A 21972-nucleotide genomic window follows, 5' to 3' on the forward strand; every position below is an offset into this window, starting at 1 on the left:
ATAATTAAATATGACTAAAATAATTATAGCCAATTACCTTTCTGCCAATCAATCAGTTAATTAACAGACTGCTAGAATTGCTGCAGTTCTGTACAGTTGATACAATTAGGGGAAACAGATTCTTTAAGAAAATCATCTGATTCTTCTTCTGCCAACTACACACCCAAAATCCCAACAACCCCCTCTATAAGTACACTCTATCCCTGTCACACACAAACCATTCCCACCCTCTCAGAGTCTGGGACAGAACATGCCATTCTGTCTCTCCATATCTACCCCCCCTATCTATTTTCCCCTTCTCATAGTGAGCCAGCAAACATCTGGTGTATTTATTTGTTTTTTTGGCTGTTGTTGGCTGGAAGTAGACGTTCCCAAGCAGCAGCAGAAGCATTTGTCTCTGTGACTGGCAGCCATACCAGAGAGGCTGGGTTTTACTGTCATGTAAGATGCAACTCTGAATCACTGATGAACCACGGTACCTTATGTGAAAAGAAGGTCCCTATTAACAAAGAAGAGGGAAGAAAATAGATTATTAGACAGCTGCATAGCTCTGCTTACAAAAAAAAGTCAGCAAATTATCCGTTCTCTATGACAACTGAGGAGTACTTGTTAAAATAAAGACCAAACTAATTAATTAAATACAAGGGAAGAAGTCATTTTTCTGCCTTAACAATTACTCAACTGACGGAGAGAGAGAGATGGAAACAAATGTGCACACATACATCCACACATGTACATAATTATGTTTTTAATCCTCTCATAGGTCAGTTAATCTTCCATCAGGAGCACACTTCTGACTAATTTAACCCAATCACGCAGCACAAGTAAGGTTTGACTATTTTCTACCACACTACACTCAGAAGCAACGACTGACTGCTAAGTAGCCACACATTTCCATCACCCCCACATAGTGGATGTATCTGTTAATTATTTTAGAAATATCCAAGGTCATATGAAGAATAAATCCAATGCCACATTAATATGCACCTAGTTTGGATGCGGTTGAACAAGAGTTGTGCGTCCGCACACTCACTCATATTACCATTTGCTCTTCAGATAAAGTCAAAGGCAACACTCAGGGAGACAAACCATCACACTAAGAGCAAAAAGCATGGAAAGTGATGGTGACAAACAGGAAATGCTACAACAAATATGTCCTGTTTTTTTTTTCCATTCAAAGACTGTTTGAAAGATATACAACAATAATTTGGGTTTGTGGAAAAACAAGGTACCCCACTGAAGAACATAAGAGATATTTTTGAAAAATAAAATGTAACGTTATGTGAGTGATTCAAGTTTGCCCCACATTTTATGTTAGACAGGAGTTTTGTACTCCCAGTGAAACTTGTCACTGGTACTGATTTTACCCGCAACTACAAATGTTATTCTATGTGCGGCAACAACAAACAACTCTTGAATGACTGAAACGATTTAAATCTTCTGTCAAATTTGGAGAGTGAAAAAGCATCAGAAGCAGGTTAAAAAATAACCTGCTACAAGCTCACCTCTGGCACTGACACATGAATCACTTGAGAAAAACATGAGGACATTGCCTGATGATAAGAGCAACTAAAACCCTCACAGTTGACCTAATTTCATAAGGCGATGCTTTATCGATTGCAGAGCACGAAACTGGAACGATAGCAATTGGACGGAATTACAGGGAAAATGACAGGAGTGAAGCTCCACTAGACTGAACGGATTTTCCGAAGAGGCTCTGGAAAACTGGAAATATGACTCCTCTGTACGCTCCTCTGCATAACCTAAACAATGATGCAGAGGAGGATGGCTTTTTGCATTGAAACCAAAAAAAAAACCACAGATTCCACAGTGTAGGCAGGATCTAGTTAACAAGACTAAAATGGATTTTTATAGGAACATTTCTCACAACATGACAGGGGAAATCCCCCTTAAATAAACTCTCTGTCAGACTATTAATCCTACCAGCATCATTAGAGTCCACCACGACAAAACCACTCCGCTGTGTGTCGAGGCTAGACAGCTAATTAAAATGAGTCACATGCTGGGAATCGTCCCCAAGAGGACACAGGCGACTTTGTGTATGGTTTGTTTCTGTGAAGGCCTGCCAGCAGCCGTCCTCTTACCTGGACTTGCCCTTTTCCCATGATCTTGTCCACGATCTCATTGTCGTCCTTGTTGAGCATACTTTTGTCGTAACACTTCTCGTAGCACAGGATCCGCAGGTACTGGGAGCCCTCCAACTCAATCTCAAACTCCTATTATAAATGACGAACACATGCAGGAGAGGAGAGTCAAATGTTTAGTATACCACAGGAACTAAAATGTGGCAATGCACAGTAAAAGGAGACATCTTGGTGACTGACTTCGTTCCATTGTGGTTCTGTGGTGTCTCTGAAGACACGGGTCTTGGCCTTGCTGACAAAGTATCCATACGAGTCCACTTCCAGTGTGCAGTATAGATCTGGGAAGAAACACACAAGGTAGACAGATCAAGGAAACTGGAGCCTGCAAATCACTGAAGTGCATTAAATAAACATTTAAGGTTCTTGACTGCTCTGTCATTGTGATATGACTCATCTGGGTAATTTATAACATATCTTAGTAATTGTATTTTGGAAGCATTCTGGAACACAGTGGTGTCAAATTACATGCCTCTGTTAATCCCATTTTTATCATCTTGTAGTAAAAGTACAGCCATTAAATAGTTATTACAGCCATTAAAATAGACTTTTAGTGGGTAATTATGTCATAGTATGGAAATAATGTCTTCTCATTAACTGAGCAGAAATTCTTTATTCATTTTGTTTAGACTTAAGTTACAGCGGAGGGCTAAAACTGACATTTATTTTCATTATCATATAATCTACAGATAAATTTCTCAGTTAATCAATTAACTGTGTGGAGTGCTGCAGTGGTTCCTTCTTGGTAAGGCGCAAAATTCTCAAAGTCCTGTCAAACGATCTCCAGCACCCCTTCATCAACACCCCCAGTTACATTCCAGATGCATTCATTTGAATTCATTTCACACTGGGTGTTATTTAACTATTTATTCATTAATTTAATGATCTGTTTCAACGGTTTATATATATTACGTTTCGCTAAATACTCCATCTCCTCCATCACACACTCTTAACTGACATTAGGACTCCTTAAAACACCACACTAATGAGTTGTTACAGCTGACTGAATATGTGGAATTTTTTTTAATATATATATATATATAAATCATTAATTTAATATTTTTCAATTAGTTTAGTTAAGCTATCATCTCTCCACATACCCTGTTAACAGCAGAAGGACCCCCTGGACTACAAGTACCCCTGGCTAGCAATCACTGCAGCAAATACAACAAAACCATCGCAGGGTTCCAGAGCCAATAGTGAGGTGTATACTCGTGTATCTAAAATGGCACAAGGCCCGGTGACCCAAGTCCTTCCGTGCTGCATTTGCCAGAGCTGAATCAATGTTTGCATGGCTAAAGGCAACATTTCATTGTCATCATGTCGTTGCATACAGTATGTATATCTCCCTCTATGCACACAAGCAGTGAAAATCATATAAATATAAAGGCAGATACAATTTCACATCTAAAAGCACATTAAGGCAGAAATGTTTGAAGAGTTTTAAAAGAAGGTGACAGCATGTTAACATCTAATTCTGGTAACAGATTTGTAATGAATGCACACTTAAAAGTTAAAGGGGACATTCCATCAACGTGAAATAGCCCTTTAAATTGTCGATATGTTGTAGTCTGTCAGCTGACAAGACATCAATCTCCTGCCTGTGTACACATTCAGAGCCCTCCTCCCCTCCTCCCCTCTTTAGATCCTCGTAGTAGAGCCGTCGCACCCCCGGGAATCAGCTCACATTCAGTTCTTACTCGGAGCAATTAAGTCTGTTAATGTGTTTCTTTAAATGCTGCTGTCGCGGTTCCTGCAGACCTCACTATCGGCTGTCTGTAAAGTGTCTACAGGACACCCTGCAGCCCGGACCTGGTCCCTCGGGTTAACCTCCATCTGACAGCATGATGGATGGATGTACTGCTCGACCTTTCACCGGGAGAGGAGTAGAGGAAGACGGAGGCAGAGGAGAGGCTGGTTTAATCTCATGTACATATAAACATGCACTTGCAGGATGACAGAGAATATGTTTACACTACAACATCAAAAGTAATGGCCTCATCAGGAACAACAGCCTTACCTGAGGCTTGGTTAATGTTATGGAGAGATAGCAAGCATACCAGTAGACTGGAGCAAACATTCACACATGTAGCCATATAACGAACCCTAACAGGACTATACAGTATAATGGAATCTCATCTGGTTTCATTCCTTCTTTGTTTGTTTTCTCTCAAGGCTCTGGCATAATTACTCCCAATGAGGAAGAGATTAGCGCCGGCGGTATGGGGGAAGTTCAGCGGAGGGGAATTCAGTGCGACCATCTGGGGGATATTTATGAAATGAAGCAGTTATCGTACGTTTCCGCTACATACAGAGGCATAACAGCTTGTGGCCGTCACCTCTGGTTCGATGTCTGGCTTCCCCAAAAATTACAGCAAGCTACCTGTCAGAGTCTGCTTCTGTGAAGGGATGGCATGACACAGTGGAAGCATCAAAAATGATCCAGATAGTTTACACTGAAGCACAGAGTTTAGTTTGAGCAGCTCCCAATTTTCTCTGGAAGTTGATTTCCTCTCCATCTGAAATAGGTTTATATGCCCAGACCTAAAATTCAAACAAGGCCAGGCAGAATGTATTTAGAGAGGTCTTTTTGTGTCCTCGCAGTGGATCCAGGAGGGCTTTGAGAAGTAGGACACATTGGAAAAAAAAAAGCCTGGAACTCCATGAGTTTTCATTTTCCTGGCAGGTCACCATCAGGCTCAAAGTATGAGGGGGATAAATTGGTCAGCATGGGATCCCTGACCTCAAAATGCAGGGGTTAATGGATACCATCCTTTTCCATCTCAATCAACTGAGGCCCGCAGCCCTTGTGGCGTGTGGTTGTTCTTACGCAGGAGGCTAATCTTTGCCCAAGGCCGTGTTGAATGTTGGGTCAAACTGCTGGTTCACAGAATTAGGAGACAAGCAATAATCAGTTAAACTAGCATGAGCATCTCCACAGCTACAAGTCCCAGCCACAAGACTCGTTCACTGTCCATTTATCTGGAAGGCTTCAGGACAAAATATTCGTCTAAGAGAACAAAATGAGGAGGGAAAGGAGCATAACTGCATTGTTTAATAGAATCCAGAAGGAGGAAACAGATGAAAACATGGAGAGCAATGAACAGGAGTACCTGTTGCCATGGCTGGATCCGATTACAAGCAGATCACAACAGTCACATGAGAACATGTGAACACTTATGGCAGCGTTTTGACTTTACTTTGTCTGGGAACAGTAGTGGCTGTTGAAAACTGGTTATGATGCATATCCAGGTATTACATACCATCTGCGGCAGTCAGGAAATTGAAATAGTACAAGAGCTACAAAGCACACAGTCAGGTACAATGAATTCTGGATGACTGCTGGAGTTCACTGTCAATCACAATCTTGACAAGAAGATTCTGTAGGAGACGACTGCAGGGGGGCCAGGCCACTTTGTCTGATTCGTGACTTGGCATCCTGCGCATGGGAGTGATGCATAAGCAAGTATCACAGACCATCTTCTGCAGTCATCCCGACTTCATAGAACTTCATGCAACTAACTTCAGATTACTGTAGCACAGCTACACTTAAAATGCGTGTTTCAGTTGTGTCAGTTTGGATCTGTACACACTTCCTGTGTAGGATGGGAAACTGCAATCAGACAACATCAAACTGCAGAAGCCGTTGAACACATATGAGGGGAACAATGCACGATGCCACTTGCTGACACTCTGACATACACAAAAATAAACCGAGAACAAAGTGTCGCACATGTTTTGCACCTCTCTACTAGGTCATGTTTTCTACTTTTTTTTTTTTTTTTTTCCCTGAGAGTTTTTGGAAGATGCTTGACTCCCAGTTCCTCCTCTGTGACCCAGTTTGACTACTTTGCCCTGGGCTGAATTTAAAGCCCTTTCCCACTGGTGGAGGGGGACATTGCTGTGACATAAATAACTCAGCTCCAATAAGATCTTCTTGCTCATGCAGCTTATGTGATTTTTCAATCAATCAATAAAGAAACTAAAAGAGGCTGATGTGGATGATTACATGTCTATTTCATAATCTGAACCACTGAATTATGTTATTTCCAGTCATTGCATATTTCAATCCTAACATGATAATAATTACCATGTGCATCAACAGAAAGCACATACTTTACACACACATTATTATGCAAAAGAGAGGAAAACCGCTTCCAAATCCTTCTGCAGAACACATGGCCTGCAGGGGAAGTCAACAAAATGAGAAATGACTTAAGCAGAGACGGTGAAGGAGACATCAACAATGTAACTGAAACCACAACGAACCTCTAACACACACAGGCTGAATTACACAATAACACCGCGCAACATCTACATAAAAAGGCAAATTTGATCCCATCATTAAGCTACATCTGGAGGAAATGGTGTAATTTTAGTCATTTGTGGTATTGGAGGGAATTATACAGGCAGAAAAAAAGCAGTACTTTGAACATACTGTCTCCCATCAAGTCTGAGTTCTCTACGATGTCTATGATGGGCTCAAAACATCCATCTGTGAAAAAAAAATGAGAAATTCTGCCAGCATCACAATCAGGATCCTATAAGGATATTAAAAAACACTATTATAAAAAACAATTACAACTTTGACCTTCACTGCAATTTCAACACAAAAGTCATAACATTTATCTTTATGAACTGAAATGTCAAGAATTAGTACTTTCAACCACAGGATGCAAGGCTTGAATAGACCACTAACGCAATAAAAGACAGCTGAATCATTTATCAAGAAAATTCAAATGCATTAATGGTGTGATAGTGTCATTTACTCTTTATACTTTACATTAAGCGTCTGACTAATGATGAACAGCTTCAGCCAGAAACAAGACAGCATTACGGGCGCAGTCAGTATACTCCCACATATAAACTACCCACACATGCACACACACACACACATATATATATATATAAAACAGTTATCCACACTTTCCTAACCCAAAAAACACAGGTGCTCTGCGGCAGCAGTGGTGCACTGTGGGTGCAGCTGGTGACTCTTTAGTACGGAATAGTGAACACAGCTGAACAAATAAACTGGTAAGTTGGTAAGTTGTATAAAATGAACAGAAACGTACAAGAAAATTATTGACAATTTCTATTCTGAACTGACTCTCCAGTTTCTTTTCTCCTCTGTCAGATTTCTGAAGTTGATTCTAAAGCTTTAGCTGAACATAACATGGGCTGACAGTCGCACTTATGGGCTTTGGTCCAAAGGCGTGATTGTCCTTCTGTCCTGAGAAATTGACATCAGTCGCATATTTTACTTTGTTTGTTTTCATCACACTGCAAAAGTGGGTGGGGTAAGCAATCCCAGAAACTTAAAAAGAAATAGTGCAAGAAAGACTTTTAACTTGTGTAAACTCAACACCCAAAGGGATGTGCATAAATGCTACGTCGGATTGCGAGGAAACAAAATTCACACTACATGCATTCACTCTCCACAGCAAGCCTGATAATTACTTTTTGTTAACTTCTGAATGCCATTTAGGAGGACATTGTCTTTTATTTTGACAAGTTATTACAGCGTCTCTGTCCATTAAACAGAGTGTGAAATATTAATTCATTTTGAGGACAAATGCCTCCATAATGGCCATTATCATCGTCACCAGCAGAGTGCTGCTTAACAACAACAACAAACCATCTACCTCACACTATCTCCATGGCTGGTATGTCCCACCCAGGCTCTCTACACTTCGCTTAGATCAAACTGTATCAGTGAAAAAAGCCAACTTCCCTCCACATGCACACATTCTTCATTTTTAAACCCCTCAGCTCTCTGCACCCCACCAAGGATCAAACAGGCTTTCAGAGACCAGAGCTTTCCAGTCCATTACCCGGGAAATTCTGGCAGGCCAGCTCTCACATTCTAAAGACTGTCATGGCAGCTGAGGAAATCACATGTCTGCATCCCGTTTCTTTTCCAGATATTTGATATTTAAACTGGCGATTGTGCAACAGCGCACAAAGTGTATCGAGGCACCAGCTGTCCACTACTGACACGGTCCCTCCAACACCACGCTCGACTGCTGTCGAACACACACACACACAGTTATAAAAAGGAATAATTGTGTAAGGCAGGCAATATCAGAGACAACTGTCATGATGTTTGCTAGCAGTTCACTTTGAAAATGGTCTTTATCTGCTATGCATGACTTTCTTTCTCTTTCCTTTTCATGTGAAAGTTTCTGTGTCATTTGTGACGTCTGCTAAATAAAAACAACCACAGAAATTCCACTGTGGCTTTCATTTCTCCTCTGAGACTCCCGTCCTCTCTCTCCCCTGTCCTCTGTGCTCTTACCCTCCATCAATCCATCTGGTCATCTCAGTATTGGGCCATTGCATGATGGAGACTGCATGCACAGGCTGCAGTGAGTGACCGGGTTGTGTGTTTTGCTGGCAGAAGTCTAAGTGCACAGCAGCTATGTGTGCAGGGAGGCTGAGCCAGACTGTGCGCGCAACTGCGGCAAAAAAAAAGAAAATGCTGTTTCTGGCCAACTTACTGGCTGACTCCTTGAATCCTTTGGCTGAGTGGACGATCACATGCAGAAAGCCGTACAGGCCAGGAGTCTCTTCATCTGGAAAACAAGCAGACAGAGCAATTAGTCCAGTTCCTTGAGTAAATATGGTGACGCAGTGTATTTAAAAGTCATTCAGAATCGGAGTTTGTGTGCACAAAACAACGCAAAGATAAACAGTCATGACACATCATGACTTGTATGCAGCTCCTGCATCTCCACATCAATACTGTGCAGACAAGAGATAGACTCACAGATAAAAATGAAAAGAAATCCCCACTGAACATTACTGTATCTCCTGACGTCATTTCAGTCACATTTCTGCTGCAGATCTCATACACCAGAGAAACACTCATACACCCAGTGAACTTTTCATGTGTTTATTCAATTACTTCAAGAGTGACGTAAGAGAACCGCATTCCTTCTGCGCAGAATTTTCTGCTTGGTTATAACAAAATTCACAGGGTGGAAACCACTCTTGTTTGATTTAAAATTCTGTTCACCATAACAACATCATTATAAAGTGAGAAGTTATTCAGATTTTAGGATTTTTATTGGAATGTTTTAGCAAAGTAACTTCCACATTTCAGTAGTTGTTGGAGAGTTTGCACTGTCCTGAATCATCGTCTGATGCACCCAACACCATAAAATCACCCACCAAACGCTGTAATATTCTCTGTCTAATACCAGACATGTCACAGGCAGTTGTACTTTTCATACGCTCTAATTGGTTTGGGTACGAAAAAGTTCCTTAGTTCCTCATTAGAAGTCTTTCAAAGAACTAATCAACATAAAATTACTCAAGCATGTGTGCGTTCACTTCAGGCTGGGTGGTCCAAACTGTGGATCAACGTCATTATTAACATTCAATCACACAGCCAGTTTCAAGTCTGTGTTGAAGAAGACACACATTCAACTTCAGATGGCATTAGCCGAGACCTGAATACAATGCATCAGAAAATGAGGAAAAAAGTTATGTGAGGACTGCAAATTAACTGTTATTGCAACCTTTTGACAGATGGATATCAGACCTCACACCAACAAGAACAGCCTTCTGCCATAACAACTGAGCTGGCCGTTGAGTGGAGGTTTGTGGGTGGACGGTTGTTGGGTGGCCTGATATGCCCCCCCAGCCCCGACCCTGCCGACAGACACATGAAGGGGATACACTCTTGCTTTGGCTGAGGCCTGTGAAGCCTAGCTGTTTCCTGGTAAAATAAACTCGGACGGAGGGCAGTGGGACTGTTTGGAGCTCCACTGTAGGAGGCTGGGAGCAGAGCAGTCAGCCCCCTCCGGGGGTTAAACATGAGCGTGTTGTGTTGTATATAAGCGACAGAGTTTCTCAGAGAGACAGTTCAAAGGTTCAGCTTCGAGGTGGCCAATGAGCTGCTTCTCAAACAAAACTGAGGTTCTTGAGGTTCTTTCTCTCCCAAATAACTTGTAACTTCAACAATAAACTGAGGAAATCCATTAACTAATATGTGATAACTGATGACCGTCCTATCAAAAGGAGTTAAATCAACTTCTCTACAATATCATCCATCCTCTTAGCTGTGTGAAACATTCCTTCACCAGCTGGTCTCCATTTAAACCCCTACTGTTCTCCCTGCATCACATGTCACTGAGGTGTGTGTGTGTGTGTGTGTGTGTGTGTGTGTGTGTGTGTGTGTGTGTGTGTGTGTGTGTGTGTGAGATGTGGGGCCTGAGTTCTGTTTTACCAAATACTGGTATTACCTCCCGGGGAAAAAAAAAAAAAATCAACAAACTGAAGCAAAATGACCGACCTGTTGCACAGCAGAAAGGCAATGGTTTAAATTTAATCAGCAGAGCGAGTTAACATGTAAGTAAAAACTTCCTGGAGCAGTTAACATTGTAACCCAAAGTTCATTAATAAAGAGCTGCAGTGAGGTGACATTTTTCAGAAAAATATGGCGGACATGTTTTATAACCTCTCATGATGAGAGGATGTAAAGCAAATCAAATGAATTCTGCTGTTGAAAAACTGTAAGACAAATTCATTTTCACAGCTTGACAAGAGCCATGACTTTCCAGTGAAATACCAATCTTGGTGTGTTTGATGGTGAAATCTGAACTTCCTTCATCATATTCCACCTCACACACTCTTATCTCCTTTGTAGAACGTGGAACACTTTCAACATTTCAAATTAAAACAAAAGGTGATATTTCGCGTTCCACACAGAGACACATATGTTCACCTGTCATAGCAGTAGAGTATACGTAGGGAAAAAGTCGCAGCACAATTTGTCTTTTTCTTAAGATTCTGGTATGAATGCTGGATTTGATGTGAGATTCTTATGGAGGTTCTGTTTAAATGTCTGTTTTTGTGATGGTTAGCACCCTTTGCAGTTTTTTAGAAAAACATTTGTCATATTTTTTATATTTGTTCTCTTGTTGTGGAGTGTGTAAAATGTTTCTCTGATGTACATGCATTGACGTATTAGGTGTGTATGATGGGTGATTGAACACAGCCTAAATAAGCTCTGGTCATGGTTTAATTAATTAAATATCGGTTTAATTAAACTGCATGGAGAGTGTGTGACTGTGTTTTCTAAAGAATAATGCTTAATAATCTGAAACTTACACACGCAGAAATATAAAATTCTTATCTTATCTTTGTAGTTTGTTTTGAATGATTAAAGGAATAACTGGGTAATTAATTTAAGCACAAAAGAAAAAAAAATCAATGGATCTCCTTTAAATAAAATAAAAAGTCACAGTCACTGTTCAGCTGGCAACTAACAAAAGTTCAGAGCAGTAAGCCCTCCAGCAGTGACTTCTTGTTTCCCTTGAAGTTCACCAGAATTTAAAATTGAAATTAAAAGCAAGAATCCCTATGATCACAACTTTAAAGGTATTGGATGTCAAAATAACAGCTGACTTGCATAGAGATGCCATTGTATAAGAAGCAAACTTGGATCTTTATTTCTCTAGGATGTGAGAGACATTGAGACAGCATGCCTTTCAGAGTCTCGAACACTCTCTGTCAGCTCTGTGGTAAGGCATATCTATTGTGTGTGCACGAGAATACAGGGATCACTGTGCCATTTCGGGGAATCAGAGTAGGTCAGCCAGATGGCTTTAATGTCACCACCAGACTCTGAAAGCGGTGCATCGTGGAAATCTGGAGCAAAACCAAATATATAGGACTGAGAGCTCAGCGCAGGCCACCGCCGACACACTGCGAGGCATTGACTTCGAGCTGGATCAGAAACATATTGTAACCTAGATTCTCTCCTGCAAGGCCTCCCTCTCTCATTATGTGGCTTTTTTGTGCTGAGAGTTTAATGGGCACATTTTTTTTTCTGAATTTAAACTCAAAGCAGAGAAGAGGAAGGAAGACTGTGTGTTTGTGATTGTGGGGAAGAAACAGGAGAAAGCAAGAGAATCATACAAAGCTTCCAAACAGAGGACGACAAGAATAAAGACGATATTGTGTGTGTGAGTGTGTGTGTGTGTGTTTCTTACCGTCTTTGTTGCTGGTCACAGGAATGTTGTGGACAGTTCGGAGTTTGAAACAGGAGCTGGTCAGGACCTGGAGCTCCACAGAACTTAAAACACACGCCTGGAGATCTGAAAAACACACAGCAACCACAAAAACACAACTTTCACTGTTCTGTGGTAGAGAGTCTAAAAAGTTAACCCATGTTAAGCTGAAGCACACACCAATGTTTCCTAAGGACAGAAACAGTAACTAGGACAGCTCTGTTGAAGGCTGGTGTTACCTTTCTTCTGGAGTTTCTGGATGCTTTCCCTCCACTCTGATCTCTCGTAGTCAGAGGAGAGAAGGAACAGGTAGCTCTGAATGCACACAGAGAAAAACACTGTTAAATATATCAGAGACATCTCCTCCGAGTTAAATGAGAAACTTAAAAAGAGTAGCGCAGATTCTGTAGAAATCTATCTGAAGATCTCTCGAAAAACTGGTGTGAAATCATCTCATGCTGTACAAAGATTTTAATTAAGTCTAAATCTAAGCCGACTACACACAGACTCTTGGATACATGTCTCCATCTAGTGGCGAGAGTTAAGCATTACAGCTACACGGATATGACGAAAGTGACAGGACAGGACGAGCGGATCACCTTTCCGTGTTTGTTGTGGATGCGGAAGGGGATGGTGGGGGAGTGCAGGAGCAGCCATGACTCCTGCTCGTTCATCTTCTTCCTCAGACGCTCCACGCGACTCTGACCCTTTGGTGCTTTCTGGTGGCAGAGGGAAACATTCATCAAATAATGTTGTTACAGATTTATTTTGTCCAGTTCACACACCATCTATGCGATATGTTAAACTTAGAAATAAATGTTTTATCACTACTACATCATTCTTATCAGCATAGTACAGGCTTATTGAAATTTCTTCTTGAGTCTTGATATATAACTCAAAGATCTCAGCTTCTTGTAAGCATTGAAGGAAAACAATACACATGCCCTCCCAGGCCTCACCAGGAAGCCGTGAGTCAGAGCCTGGATACAATCAGCTGAATCTCTCACTGCTCTGGCCTCCTCTGACTCTAAATACCAGCCGTGGTCACTCGCTGTGCCCCGGTGTGCGACTGTAACACTGTGAGCGGGGAATAACAGGAACTCTCTGCTGCCGAAGCCTTCAGTGTGTCTCAGCCAAGGCCGCGGGGGCGTAATGTTGGAGGCTTACAGCTTCTTTTTTTCCTACTTCTAGCACTAACAAATTGTTTCAGCCCTGGCAAGAGTCACCCAGAAAGTGGTAGAAGGGAGAACACTTTTTGACTTTTACAGAAAAAAGGTATGTTTTGGTGTACACTGATTCTTGTTTAAATAAAAAAGAAAAAAAAATCATTGACATGGGCAGGTTGATGGCTATCAAAGTTTCAGTCTAAATTTCCCTCCTCAGTCACTTTTCTGTGTTTGTTTTTCTTTGAAGAACTGATCAGTAATTTTAAAGGAAAATGGAAGGTCTGATTTTGAAATAACCAACTTTGCCTTATCATGTTGCACCAGATGTCATGTGGTTCTATACATGTATCAGCACGTCATACAGCAAGCAGCTCCAAAATTCTTCTTCTTGTACTTCTGCCCTCCGAGTGATCACTGTGTCAGTCTTCGATGACATTAAATCTACAGCTTTGATAATTACGCAAATGCTTGTTTGTGGAAATATCAAAATCAATCAATTCCTGGAGAAGTCGAGTATTCACGTTAAAATATGGTGTCAATCTGTAATTAGGCCTTGCAGTGGGTATCAAACCATGTCATCATGAATGTACTGAGCTCTCTGACAGCTCACACCTTAACTCTGTTCTAATGTACCTAACTGCCTGTGAATCCCATTCACACAAGGGGATATTCAACAGCAAGACACAGCTTTATATCTATGCAGTATCTACTTTGACTAACCCACACTGACTGAATCCCTAACTTGATGTACAGAGTCGTCTGTGTGCCATGACCCAGTCCATCATGTCTGCTTATCTCCAGTAATCTTAAAAATAATCTCTCATTATTATTATGATGAGAAATTTGCCCCTTTTGCATGTCTCACCCAAGAAAAATGGTTTATTCAGTCCCTGTGCAGTACGACCACAGTGACATGCTTTGCTTTACTCATTCTTGTTCCCATAATTAAAAGGTATTTCAGTTACAGTGACTCATTCAGTTGTTGTTCTGTAGTATCAAAGGTCATACTTTCTGTTTCATCAACCACAGAAAAATGTAATATTTTTATTTAATATATAAAAATATAGATACACCAGATTTTTTTCTTTTGCATTAATACAGAATAACAGTGCTCTCATTCCCGTCTCAGTGTTAGACCAACACTATTCTGAGTCACAGGAATACATCATATTTGATTCCACAACAGGATTACCTTCTCTTTCTGTATCTCACTCTTTAAGGCTGAGATCTTGATCTTCATCTCCTCGATCTCATGCTCGGGCAGGACTTGGACACTGGGGCAAGAGTCGGAGTCGTCCAGGGTCTGGAAAGTCAGGTCTGCCAGAGGGATGTACCACTTGCACTCATACTGCTGGTGGCGACTGCAGAAGGGACAGGGAGGAAAACACAGGGATCCAGAAGAGAGTGTGTAGCACAGTTTGGTAAAGAATCACACAAACACATCCTTCCTTAACTAAGCCATAAAGATCTATAGAAAAAAAGGCGGCGAAAAAACATGTAGTAATAGCAGAGTTCATGGAAAATTCTTAAATAAATTATGTCTGTCCAGATGACTGTTTTTTAAAAAAATAATGCAATAATATAGATGTCATAATTTAATTTAATATTTCTGGTCTAATTTTTCCAAAGCATTCCCAATAAGAGATTTGTCACTGTCCTGTAGTGTAAATATATCAATGTAAAAGACATGTCGATGCAATACAAAAGTAAAACATTTATTAAAAAAAACAAAAATCTTATAAATTGCACTAATAGGCCAATTAGGAGCACTACAGTTTAAGGTCATTGTCGCAAATGCATTACTTTAAGATTCAAAGGTGCGCTAGTTTCACCTCTGGGCTAATTTGATGTGAGCACATCAAAATGAAGAATAATCTTCAGCCTATCTGTGTATTCATTAAGCTATATTACTGAAAATGATGCACGCTCAGCACAGCACTACTTTTCACCACGGCTGAGAAGACTGATGTGCACTGTCACTAATGAGACTCTCATTAGCATTCCTGGGTGCTGCACAGTGAACTCATTACCAGTGGGAAACCTTCATCAGACGGAAATTTGAGCAGCTACACAATGAGAATAAGACTGGAAACAAAAGGATCATCCTTTATGTCTAAAATCTTCATTTGCAAGCATCGAAAAGTTGCATTTATTACCTTTTAATGGCCATACACAGGACAGTTTAGAAGGGGAAAAATTTTGTGTATTTTCTGGATCATACCAATTAGAGCATAGGTGTAAATTTCAGAAGGGATGAAGGGGACAGATCCCCCACAGCTTTTATTTTGGCAGTCAGTTTGCCTGAAAGCCTTACTACATGATATTCCACTCTTATATGTTTTGAATTGTCATCTGGAGGCTGAATTTTGTGTTTTCCTTCACATAAATAAAAACATTTCCACGATAAATTGATGCAGAAAAGCCAATCACTGGAGCATTTTTTTTTTACCATATAACAGAAAATTGAAGTGTTTCACACTCAAAATTTTATGAGGAAGAAGCCTACTCAAAGTGTTTCCCCATCAAAGTCGAAACAAAACTCACGCAATTGAATTAGAGGAACATAAATGTAAAATTACACAAAAAATGTGGTCTGAATTTCACAGTCAGCAAATTATCTTCAGGTCATGTGATCTGTGGAAGAACTATTCAATGGTACAAATGTTGAAGAAACAGTACAATTCAACTTGTATTCAACTTGACTGTATACCTTTGTTCAGCCACTTCAAAATCAACACCGTGTTCAGTTTTGGTATGTGCAGTTTGGATTCTCTTCACAGCTGATTCGCAGCAGAATAGGAAAGATGGGCTATTCATTTCTTTATTTTCCAAGTATGTTCATTTTAGCCTCTGATCTCTTGGCCACACCTCCACCCTTTGTGTCTCTATATTCTCTGGTCTTTTGGGAATTATTTTGCAGATCATCCATTCTTTCTATTCCCAGTGTATTCGTGAAACACGCCTTTGGTAAATATCACAAGCACACAAATAAAAGGGTGGGGCTCAGTCAGATACACATCTGAGAACAGTACAAATCATTTCCTGTAACCTTGCCCTTTCATAACAATGGCAACAGTTGAATATATATTTCATTTTTATATTATATTTTTTTTATATTATATATTTTATATATTTCAAGAATTTCCCTCCAGGGATTAATAAAGGAATTCTGATTCTGATATACATGAAGAAAACAATAAAATATGTATTCAGGAAGTGGAACATGTGTGCCAGCGGAGTCAGTGTAAATATGACAAAGTCCAACATGATGAAAGTGAGATAATCAGACAGAGGTAGTGGGATTAAAGATCCTCAGTGATTAAGTTTCTGGATGGCTGCTCTGCTCTGACTGTGTGCGAGTGTGTGCAGCCTGAAGGTAGCTTTGTGAGATAACAATTCAGACCATAATAGTCTGATTAACAGGTCTGGTAGTTATGGCAACACTACGTGCTCCTCTAAGCGAAAGGTGGCTGCAAATGACACAGACAAATGGTGAATGTCAACCAAAATAAGTTCCAATCAGGCTAACAGCAGCTGCCATGCTGACGAGGCCAGCGACAGGCAATCCTGTAAATGTGCCTACAGACACGTGTCAAGCCTTTGGATGTAACATCTCACTCTCTCTCACACATACACACACTCTAACAGATTGCTTCCTGAAACACACCAACCTCTACTTGTGCTTAGACATTTTTCTGAATTACAGCTTCATCCTCACTCTCTGTTCAGTAAGTATATCTTCTGCTCGCCTCCACTTTTCAAAACTCCCGAGGCAAAATGCCTGCGAGTATTTCTCTCTGTTAGTGAGCCTTCAAAAAGCCCTCCTGCTTTGCTGAGCCAGGAACAGAGTGAGAGAAACAGAATCTTTTGTAAAGTGTTGTCCTTTCTGTTTCACTGTCGGGGGTCGATGTGCTGATGTGGAAGGCAAAATGAATGACATACGTGCAGACAGAAGCATAGAGAGGATAATCCAGAAAGAGCTGATGCACATTCTAATGGCTCTGGTGTAAATGCAGTGTGATTCTTCTGGACGGAAAGGAAAAACCAAAGTGGGCTCACCCGACAGCAGTCTTCTTCATCTTGGCACAGAGCAGCAGATCGGTGAAGAGGAAGACGTGGCGGACCTTCCTGGAGCTTTCCGACACCTCCACCAGGAAGCCATCTTTCACCAGCTGACGGGCCTAAGAGAACACCTAATGTCACTTCTTGTTGTGCCACCAACACAAACACAATGCTGACAGAGTTGAACCGTCAGTGGTTCAGTTGCATTGTGGGTAATGCGGGTGCCATAAATTGACCTTTTTTTGGCTGGTATATTGTGGAGTGTAATACCACATGTTGGTTAGAAATACTTCTAAATGTACAAAATGTGCTGCATAATAAGGTTTAATAGTCTTAAAATATATTCAACACACAAACAACAAGTTCTATAGCAGGAAAAAAAGAAAAGAAACAACATGACATAAACATCATCTACTGTTATTATATTCATTATAGTCACTAGGTACAGTGTGCAGGCTCTATCTAGTTATTTGTAGGTAATGAAAAGGAGTTGTGATCTTACTCATACTTAAAATACTAAAAGGAGTATTTGTTTTTGCATAAACACACACCTCTCCCTTGGGTGTGGTGACAGCAGTCCTGCGAGGCTCGAACTCCTCGTTGATGGAGGAGAGGAAGTTTTGAGATATCCGCAGAGCGTCCTGAAGGAGCGGGAAGTCTGGGTGGTCCTTAGGAGTGTGTTTCAGCAGGTCCTGCAACACATGCACCAACGCTAGTGGTTACATACAACGTTCAAGGTCTGTGCTCTGATACAGAGAACTTTATTGTACTGTGAAAGTGTAGAAATAATTGGTGCATTAATGTAAAAAGAGTCTATTAACAATCAAGTAATATTGCCTTTATTGAACCTATAAAAAAATCCATCCAAGCATAAGCAGAAGTTCTGATTTCCTTCTTATTTAAGATGTGACTTCACTCCAGGGTACACAGATTTCTTATTTAATACTTCAGTAATCTCAGAAAATCTCATTTCCTCGTTTTAACTGAAGCTGCTCTCATCAGAAAAGATGAACAGGACAGCTGACAACAGCGGCTTGAGCAGGTGTCTATCTTTCAAAATCACCAGTTTTCACTAGCCTCTTAATTTACATGGATGACAGGAGCATGACTTTGGTAGAAACCTGCACACTAGCCTTACGTGCACTTGACATTGCGTTGTTCTGACAGCTTTATGCAAAGGTATTTATGCAATACACTCCTGGAGCGTAACTACACATACGCAAGCATTTCTGCTTTCTTGATTGGCACTTTCCACTTAATTATTACTCATTCAAAGAGGAAGGCTTATTTAGGCTAGGAGGATACTGTGATAAACAACAAAAAACAGGCTTTGACTTTTCAGTTCTTGAGCTGCTATTTGGAGTATCTAACCAAGAATGAAGACGTGCACGTGAGAGTTTTACCCTCAAGGGTGGACACAACCACACGGTTTTTCTGCAAAGAGGTCACAAGCCAAAAAGGATGGGACCCACTTGCTCCATCTTACCGTATTTCATAAGATTCTAATATTTTAATAGGAAAAGTAACTAATACTGTCAAATAAATGGAGTGGAGTGGAGTACAGTATTTCATTAAAAATGCAGTGGAAGTATCAAGCAACATGAAAGTGACTTTTAGTACCACATAACTACTTAAGTGAATGTACTTGGTAACCAAGTTTCTAAAAACTACATTTGAAAAAATTCAGCAGCAACATCTCTCGAATCAGTTTAGGTGAAAAGCTCCTTTAAAGCTGTGCAAACCGAAAGCTGTGTACTCACATGAAGGACCAGGGTGCTTCTGGTGACGCGGTCAATCGGCTTGTAAAGGAGAGCTGTGGGGAGAGAGAAGAGGGGGGCTCTGAGTCAGTGCTGCTTACACACAAATATACACACACACATACACACACAGGAGGTCACAGTTCACTTCTAAAACACAGATAAACAAGGCACTGGGAGTGGGTGATGACTTCTCGTGGCTCCTCCCTGGGTGACATATTGTAACAATGCCACATGAACTATAGCTAGTGGCTTGGCAGATGAGAAGCTTGCACCAAAAAAAGAACTATCTCTAACCCAATACTGTGTTTCAGTGGTGAAGGTGGAGAAAATCATAGGCTACGTCAACTCTGACTATAGTCTACAGAGCTTCTGAAAACTGAGAAAATTGCAATTTAGTTTGTGGCTTTTAAAGGTGATTAAAAGGATTTTTTCCTGCCTTTGAAATAAGTTAATTGAAGTGGGAGGTAAAAGGGATACAGCAGCACCACTATACTGAACCACCACTTGGTGTCTCCTTGTGGAGATGAAGAATTTTTGACAGCCATAGTCTGACTGATGATATGATTCCTTGATGACAACAAGCTGTTAGATCATCTCTTAGAAACGCCTACAGCTGGCCCTGACCTCTGAAAAAGAAGGTTTCCACGTGGGGATCAACAGAGGAGCATATTATTGTTTTGTTTTTTGAATCTGACTGTTTGTCTGCTGTACAGACTGAAGGTGGGAGGAATGCAGCAGTCTGTGAGCTGCCCAATGAAGGGATGGACAAACACACACACAGAGGTCTGTAGGCAGGCTGCTTAACATGCAGTCCATCTCTGGGGCTGATGCTGCAGCCTCCTACTGGTTCTGAAAGAGTTTGCTTCCACTGCATTATTAGGCTGCTGCTAGGTAAACTACAGCCTGCTCTCACGTTGGAGTTTCAGACAGTCTGTCTGAAACATATGGGAGCGCACATCAACAGCACAAATAAACGCATGTATAAAACGCATGTACATACGAAAATACAGACACGTGCCCAAACGCCACGGCTCCTGTCTCTAAATCACAATTTCAGCCTGGCTGGGTTTCTCAGGGGACGGCGTTGCCGCTGAGGTGGTGTGAGGTCTGACATTACAAGACAGCACTAGGTGAGAAACTCCCACAGACAGGACAGAGGGAAAGACAGAAAGAAAATAGAGGGGAGATGTGCACCAGGGAAGACGGCAGATGCGAGAACCCCTATTGAGAGACGAGTAAGAAGCAAACACACATATCGATGTATAAAAAGAAAGGAGAGGGGGAGTAGGGAGGTTGAGGGAGAGGAATTTTATTCTGGGTTACCAGTCGTATAATGAAATGCCAAAAATGTCTCAGTGTCTCAAAATAATAATGCCACTGGTGCCACAAAGTATTGGAAAAAGAAAAAAAAAGTATAATAATGCTGCTCTGTACATTTACTCAAAAAAGAAAAAAAGAGGACGGGTATGCAATAAAAACAAAAACAGATCCACAAGGGCAGAGGAATCTGGCAACCAGCTGACAATGTTCCACTCGGTGATCAAGCTAATCTCCATTTATTATAGTGAAAGAGTTACAGCAACTGATTTTTAAACCAAAGGGAAGAAAAGCCAGCCAAGTGAAACAGAGAGAAGTGATGTGCCTTCTGTATGCAGGGCAGGCAGTGCTCTGCTCCCACAGAGAGGCAGAAACACTGCTACACTTCCCCTTGAATGTTACACACTTATCTGTTTAAACCATTCAACGCTGCCCCCTTGGACTATACAGAAGTAACAACATGTTATCTCTGTCTTCTTCTCTCCCTCTGTGCTCTCAGTTTTAAGTGTTTATTCTCCTTTCTCAATGCCTCCTCTTTCAACAAGAACAGATGAAAGAGCGAGCGCAGAAACCTACAGGGAACACGTCTAGATCTACTGATAGGGCTTGTCATACCGAACTTTACACACTCCATACTCACTCTCATATGCTCAAATATACATACATACTCACACGCACGTACACACACTCACACACACTCAGCCACTGTATAAGACCAAAGAGAATCTTCTACAGAGTCTTGCTGATGCTCTTTGAAGTTCCTCCACCCTCTGGCCATAAATACAGTGGCCTCCATCAGTGGTCCTGGTTCACTGAACCCTGCCTCCTGGAGGATTAACTAGAGGACCTGCACTGACTACAAGGGCTGTGAATACCTCTAATTATGAGTGTGTACAGGTTCATATTCATTCAAAATTTCGGTGACTTGAAGTTAGCTTGGGTACAATTCAAAAATCTGATTGTAGTACAGTACATTTAAGTTGCCACTTTGAAGAGTTGTGAGTATGACTGCTGGCAGTACAGATCAGTACATCAGCCGTATTGATTATGTATGGCCTGCTTGCTGCATGTGCTACATGTTTGAAATACCGCCGCACCATTGTTATGCTTGGAAAGAGTCTATAGCCAAGGAAGCCATGCTGTGAGGTTGTAATTAAGCACAACAATGCTTTGAGCTAAATGCTAACATCAGATTACTAATAGTTTATAACATCATAATCTGAAAACAGAAAGGATAAGGATCATAGCCAGGATGCTACTGTGTATGAAAACCTTCTCAGTGTCTGTAGCACCAATGGAGCATTAATGTGTGATGATTTTACACTGACCACACGTATCCCATTAGAAATCTGGTAAAGTCAGAAAGTCAGAGTCAAGACGAGGGAGGGTGAGAAGACACACAGAATCAGAATCAGACAGAGAGGTGGATTATTGGAAGTCGATGACCCGTCACAGCAAGGTGCCTCTGATTGGCCCTGCTCTCAAGGTC

The 21972-nt window shown here is 41.0% G+C and overlaps 1 protein-coding gene across 3 annotated transcripts in view; it reads right to left on the bottom strand.

The window, feature by feature from the left end:
• abr (ABR activator of RhoGEF and GTPase) overlaps positions 1 to 21972 on the bottom strand; it is a 118587-nt gene that overhangs the window by 32835 nt on the left and 63780 nt on the right. For all 3 annotated transcript variants that reach the window (XM_046410991.1, XM_046410992.1, XM_046410993.1), the window contains 10 exons: positions 19167 to 19219; positions 17958 to 18098; positions 17404 to 17525; positions 14537 to 14705; positions 12778 to 12897; positions 12418 to 12493; positions 12161 to 12265; positions 8660 to 8734; positions 2346 to 2443; positions 2106 to 2237 (listed from right to left, as the gene is read on the bottom strand). In XM_046410991.1, coding sequence (XP_046266947.1) covers positions 2106 to 2237; positions 2346 to 2443; positions 8660 to 8734; positions 12161 to 12265; positions 12418 to 12493; positions 12778 to 12897; positions 14537 to 14705; positions 17404 to 17525; positions 17958 to 18098; positions 19167 to 19219 — 1091 coding nt within the window. The remainder of the gene's footprint in view (positions 1 to 2105; positions 2238 to 2345; positions 2444 to 8659; positions 8735 to 12160; positions 12266 to 12417; positions 12494 to 12777; positions 12898 to 14536; positions 14706 to 17403; positions 17526 to 17957; positions 18099 to 19166; positions 19220 to 21972) is intronic.

Source organism: Scatophagus argus, chromosome 14, assembly GCF_020382885.2.
Source record: "Scatophagus argus isolate fScaArg1 chromosome 14, fScaArg1.pri, whole genome shotgun sequence".
Lineage (NCBI taxonomy): Eukaryota > Metazoa > Chordata > Actinopteri > Scatophagidae > Scatophagus > Scatophagus argus.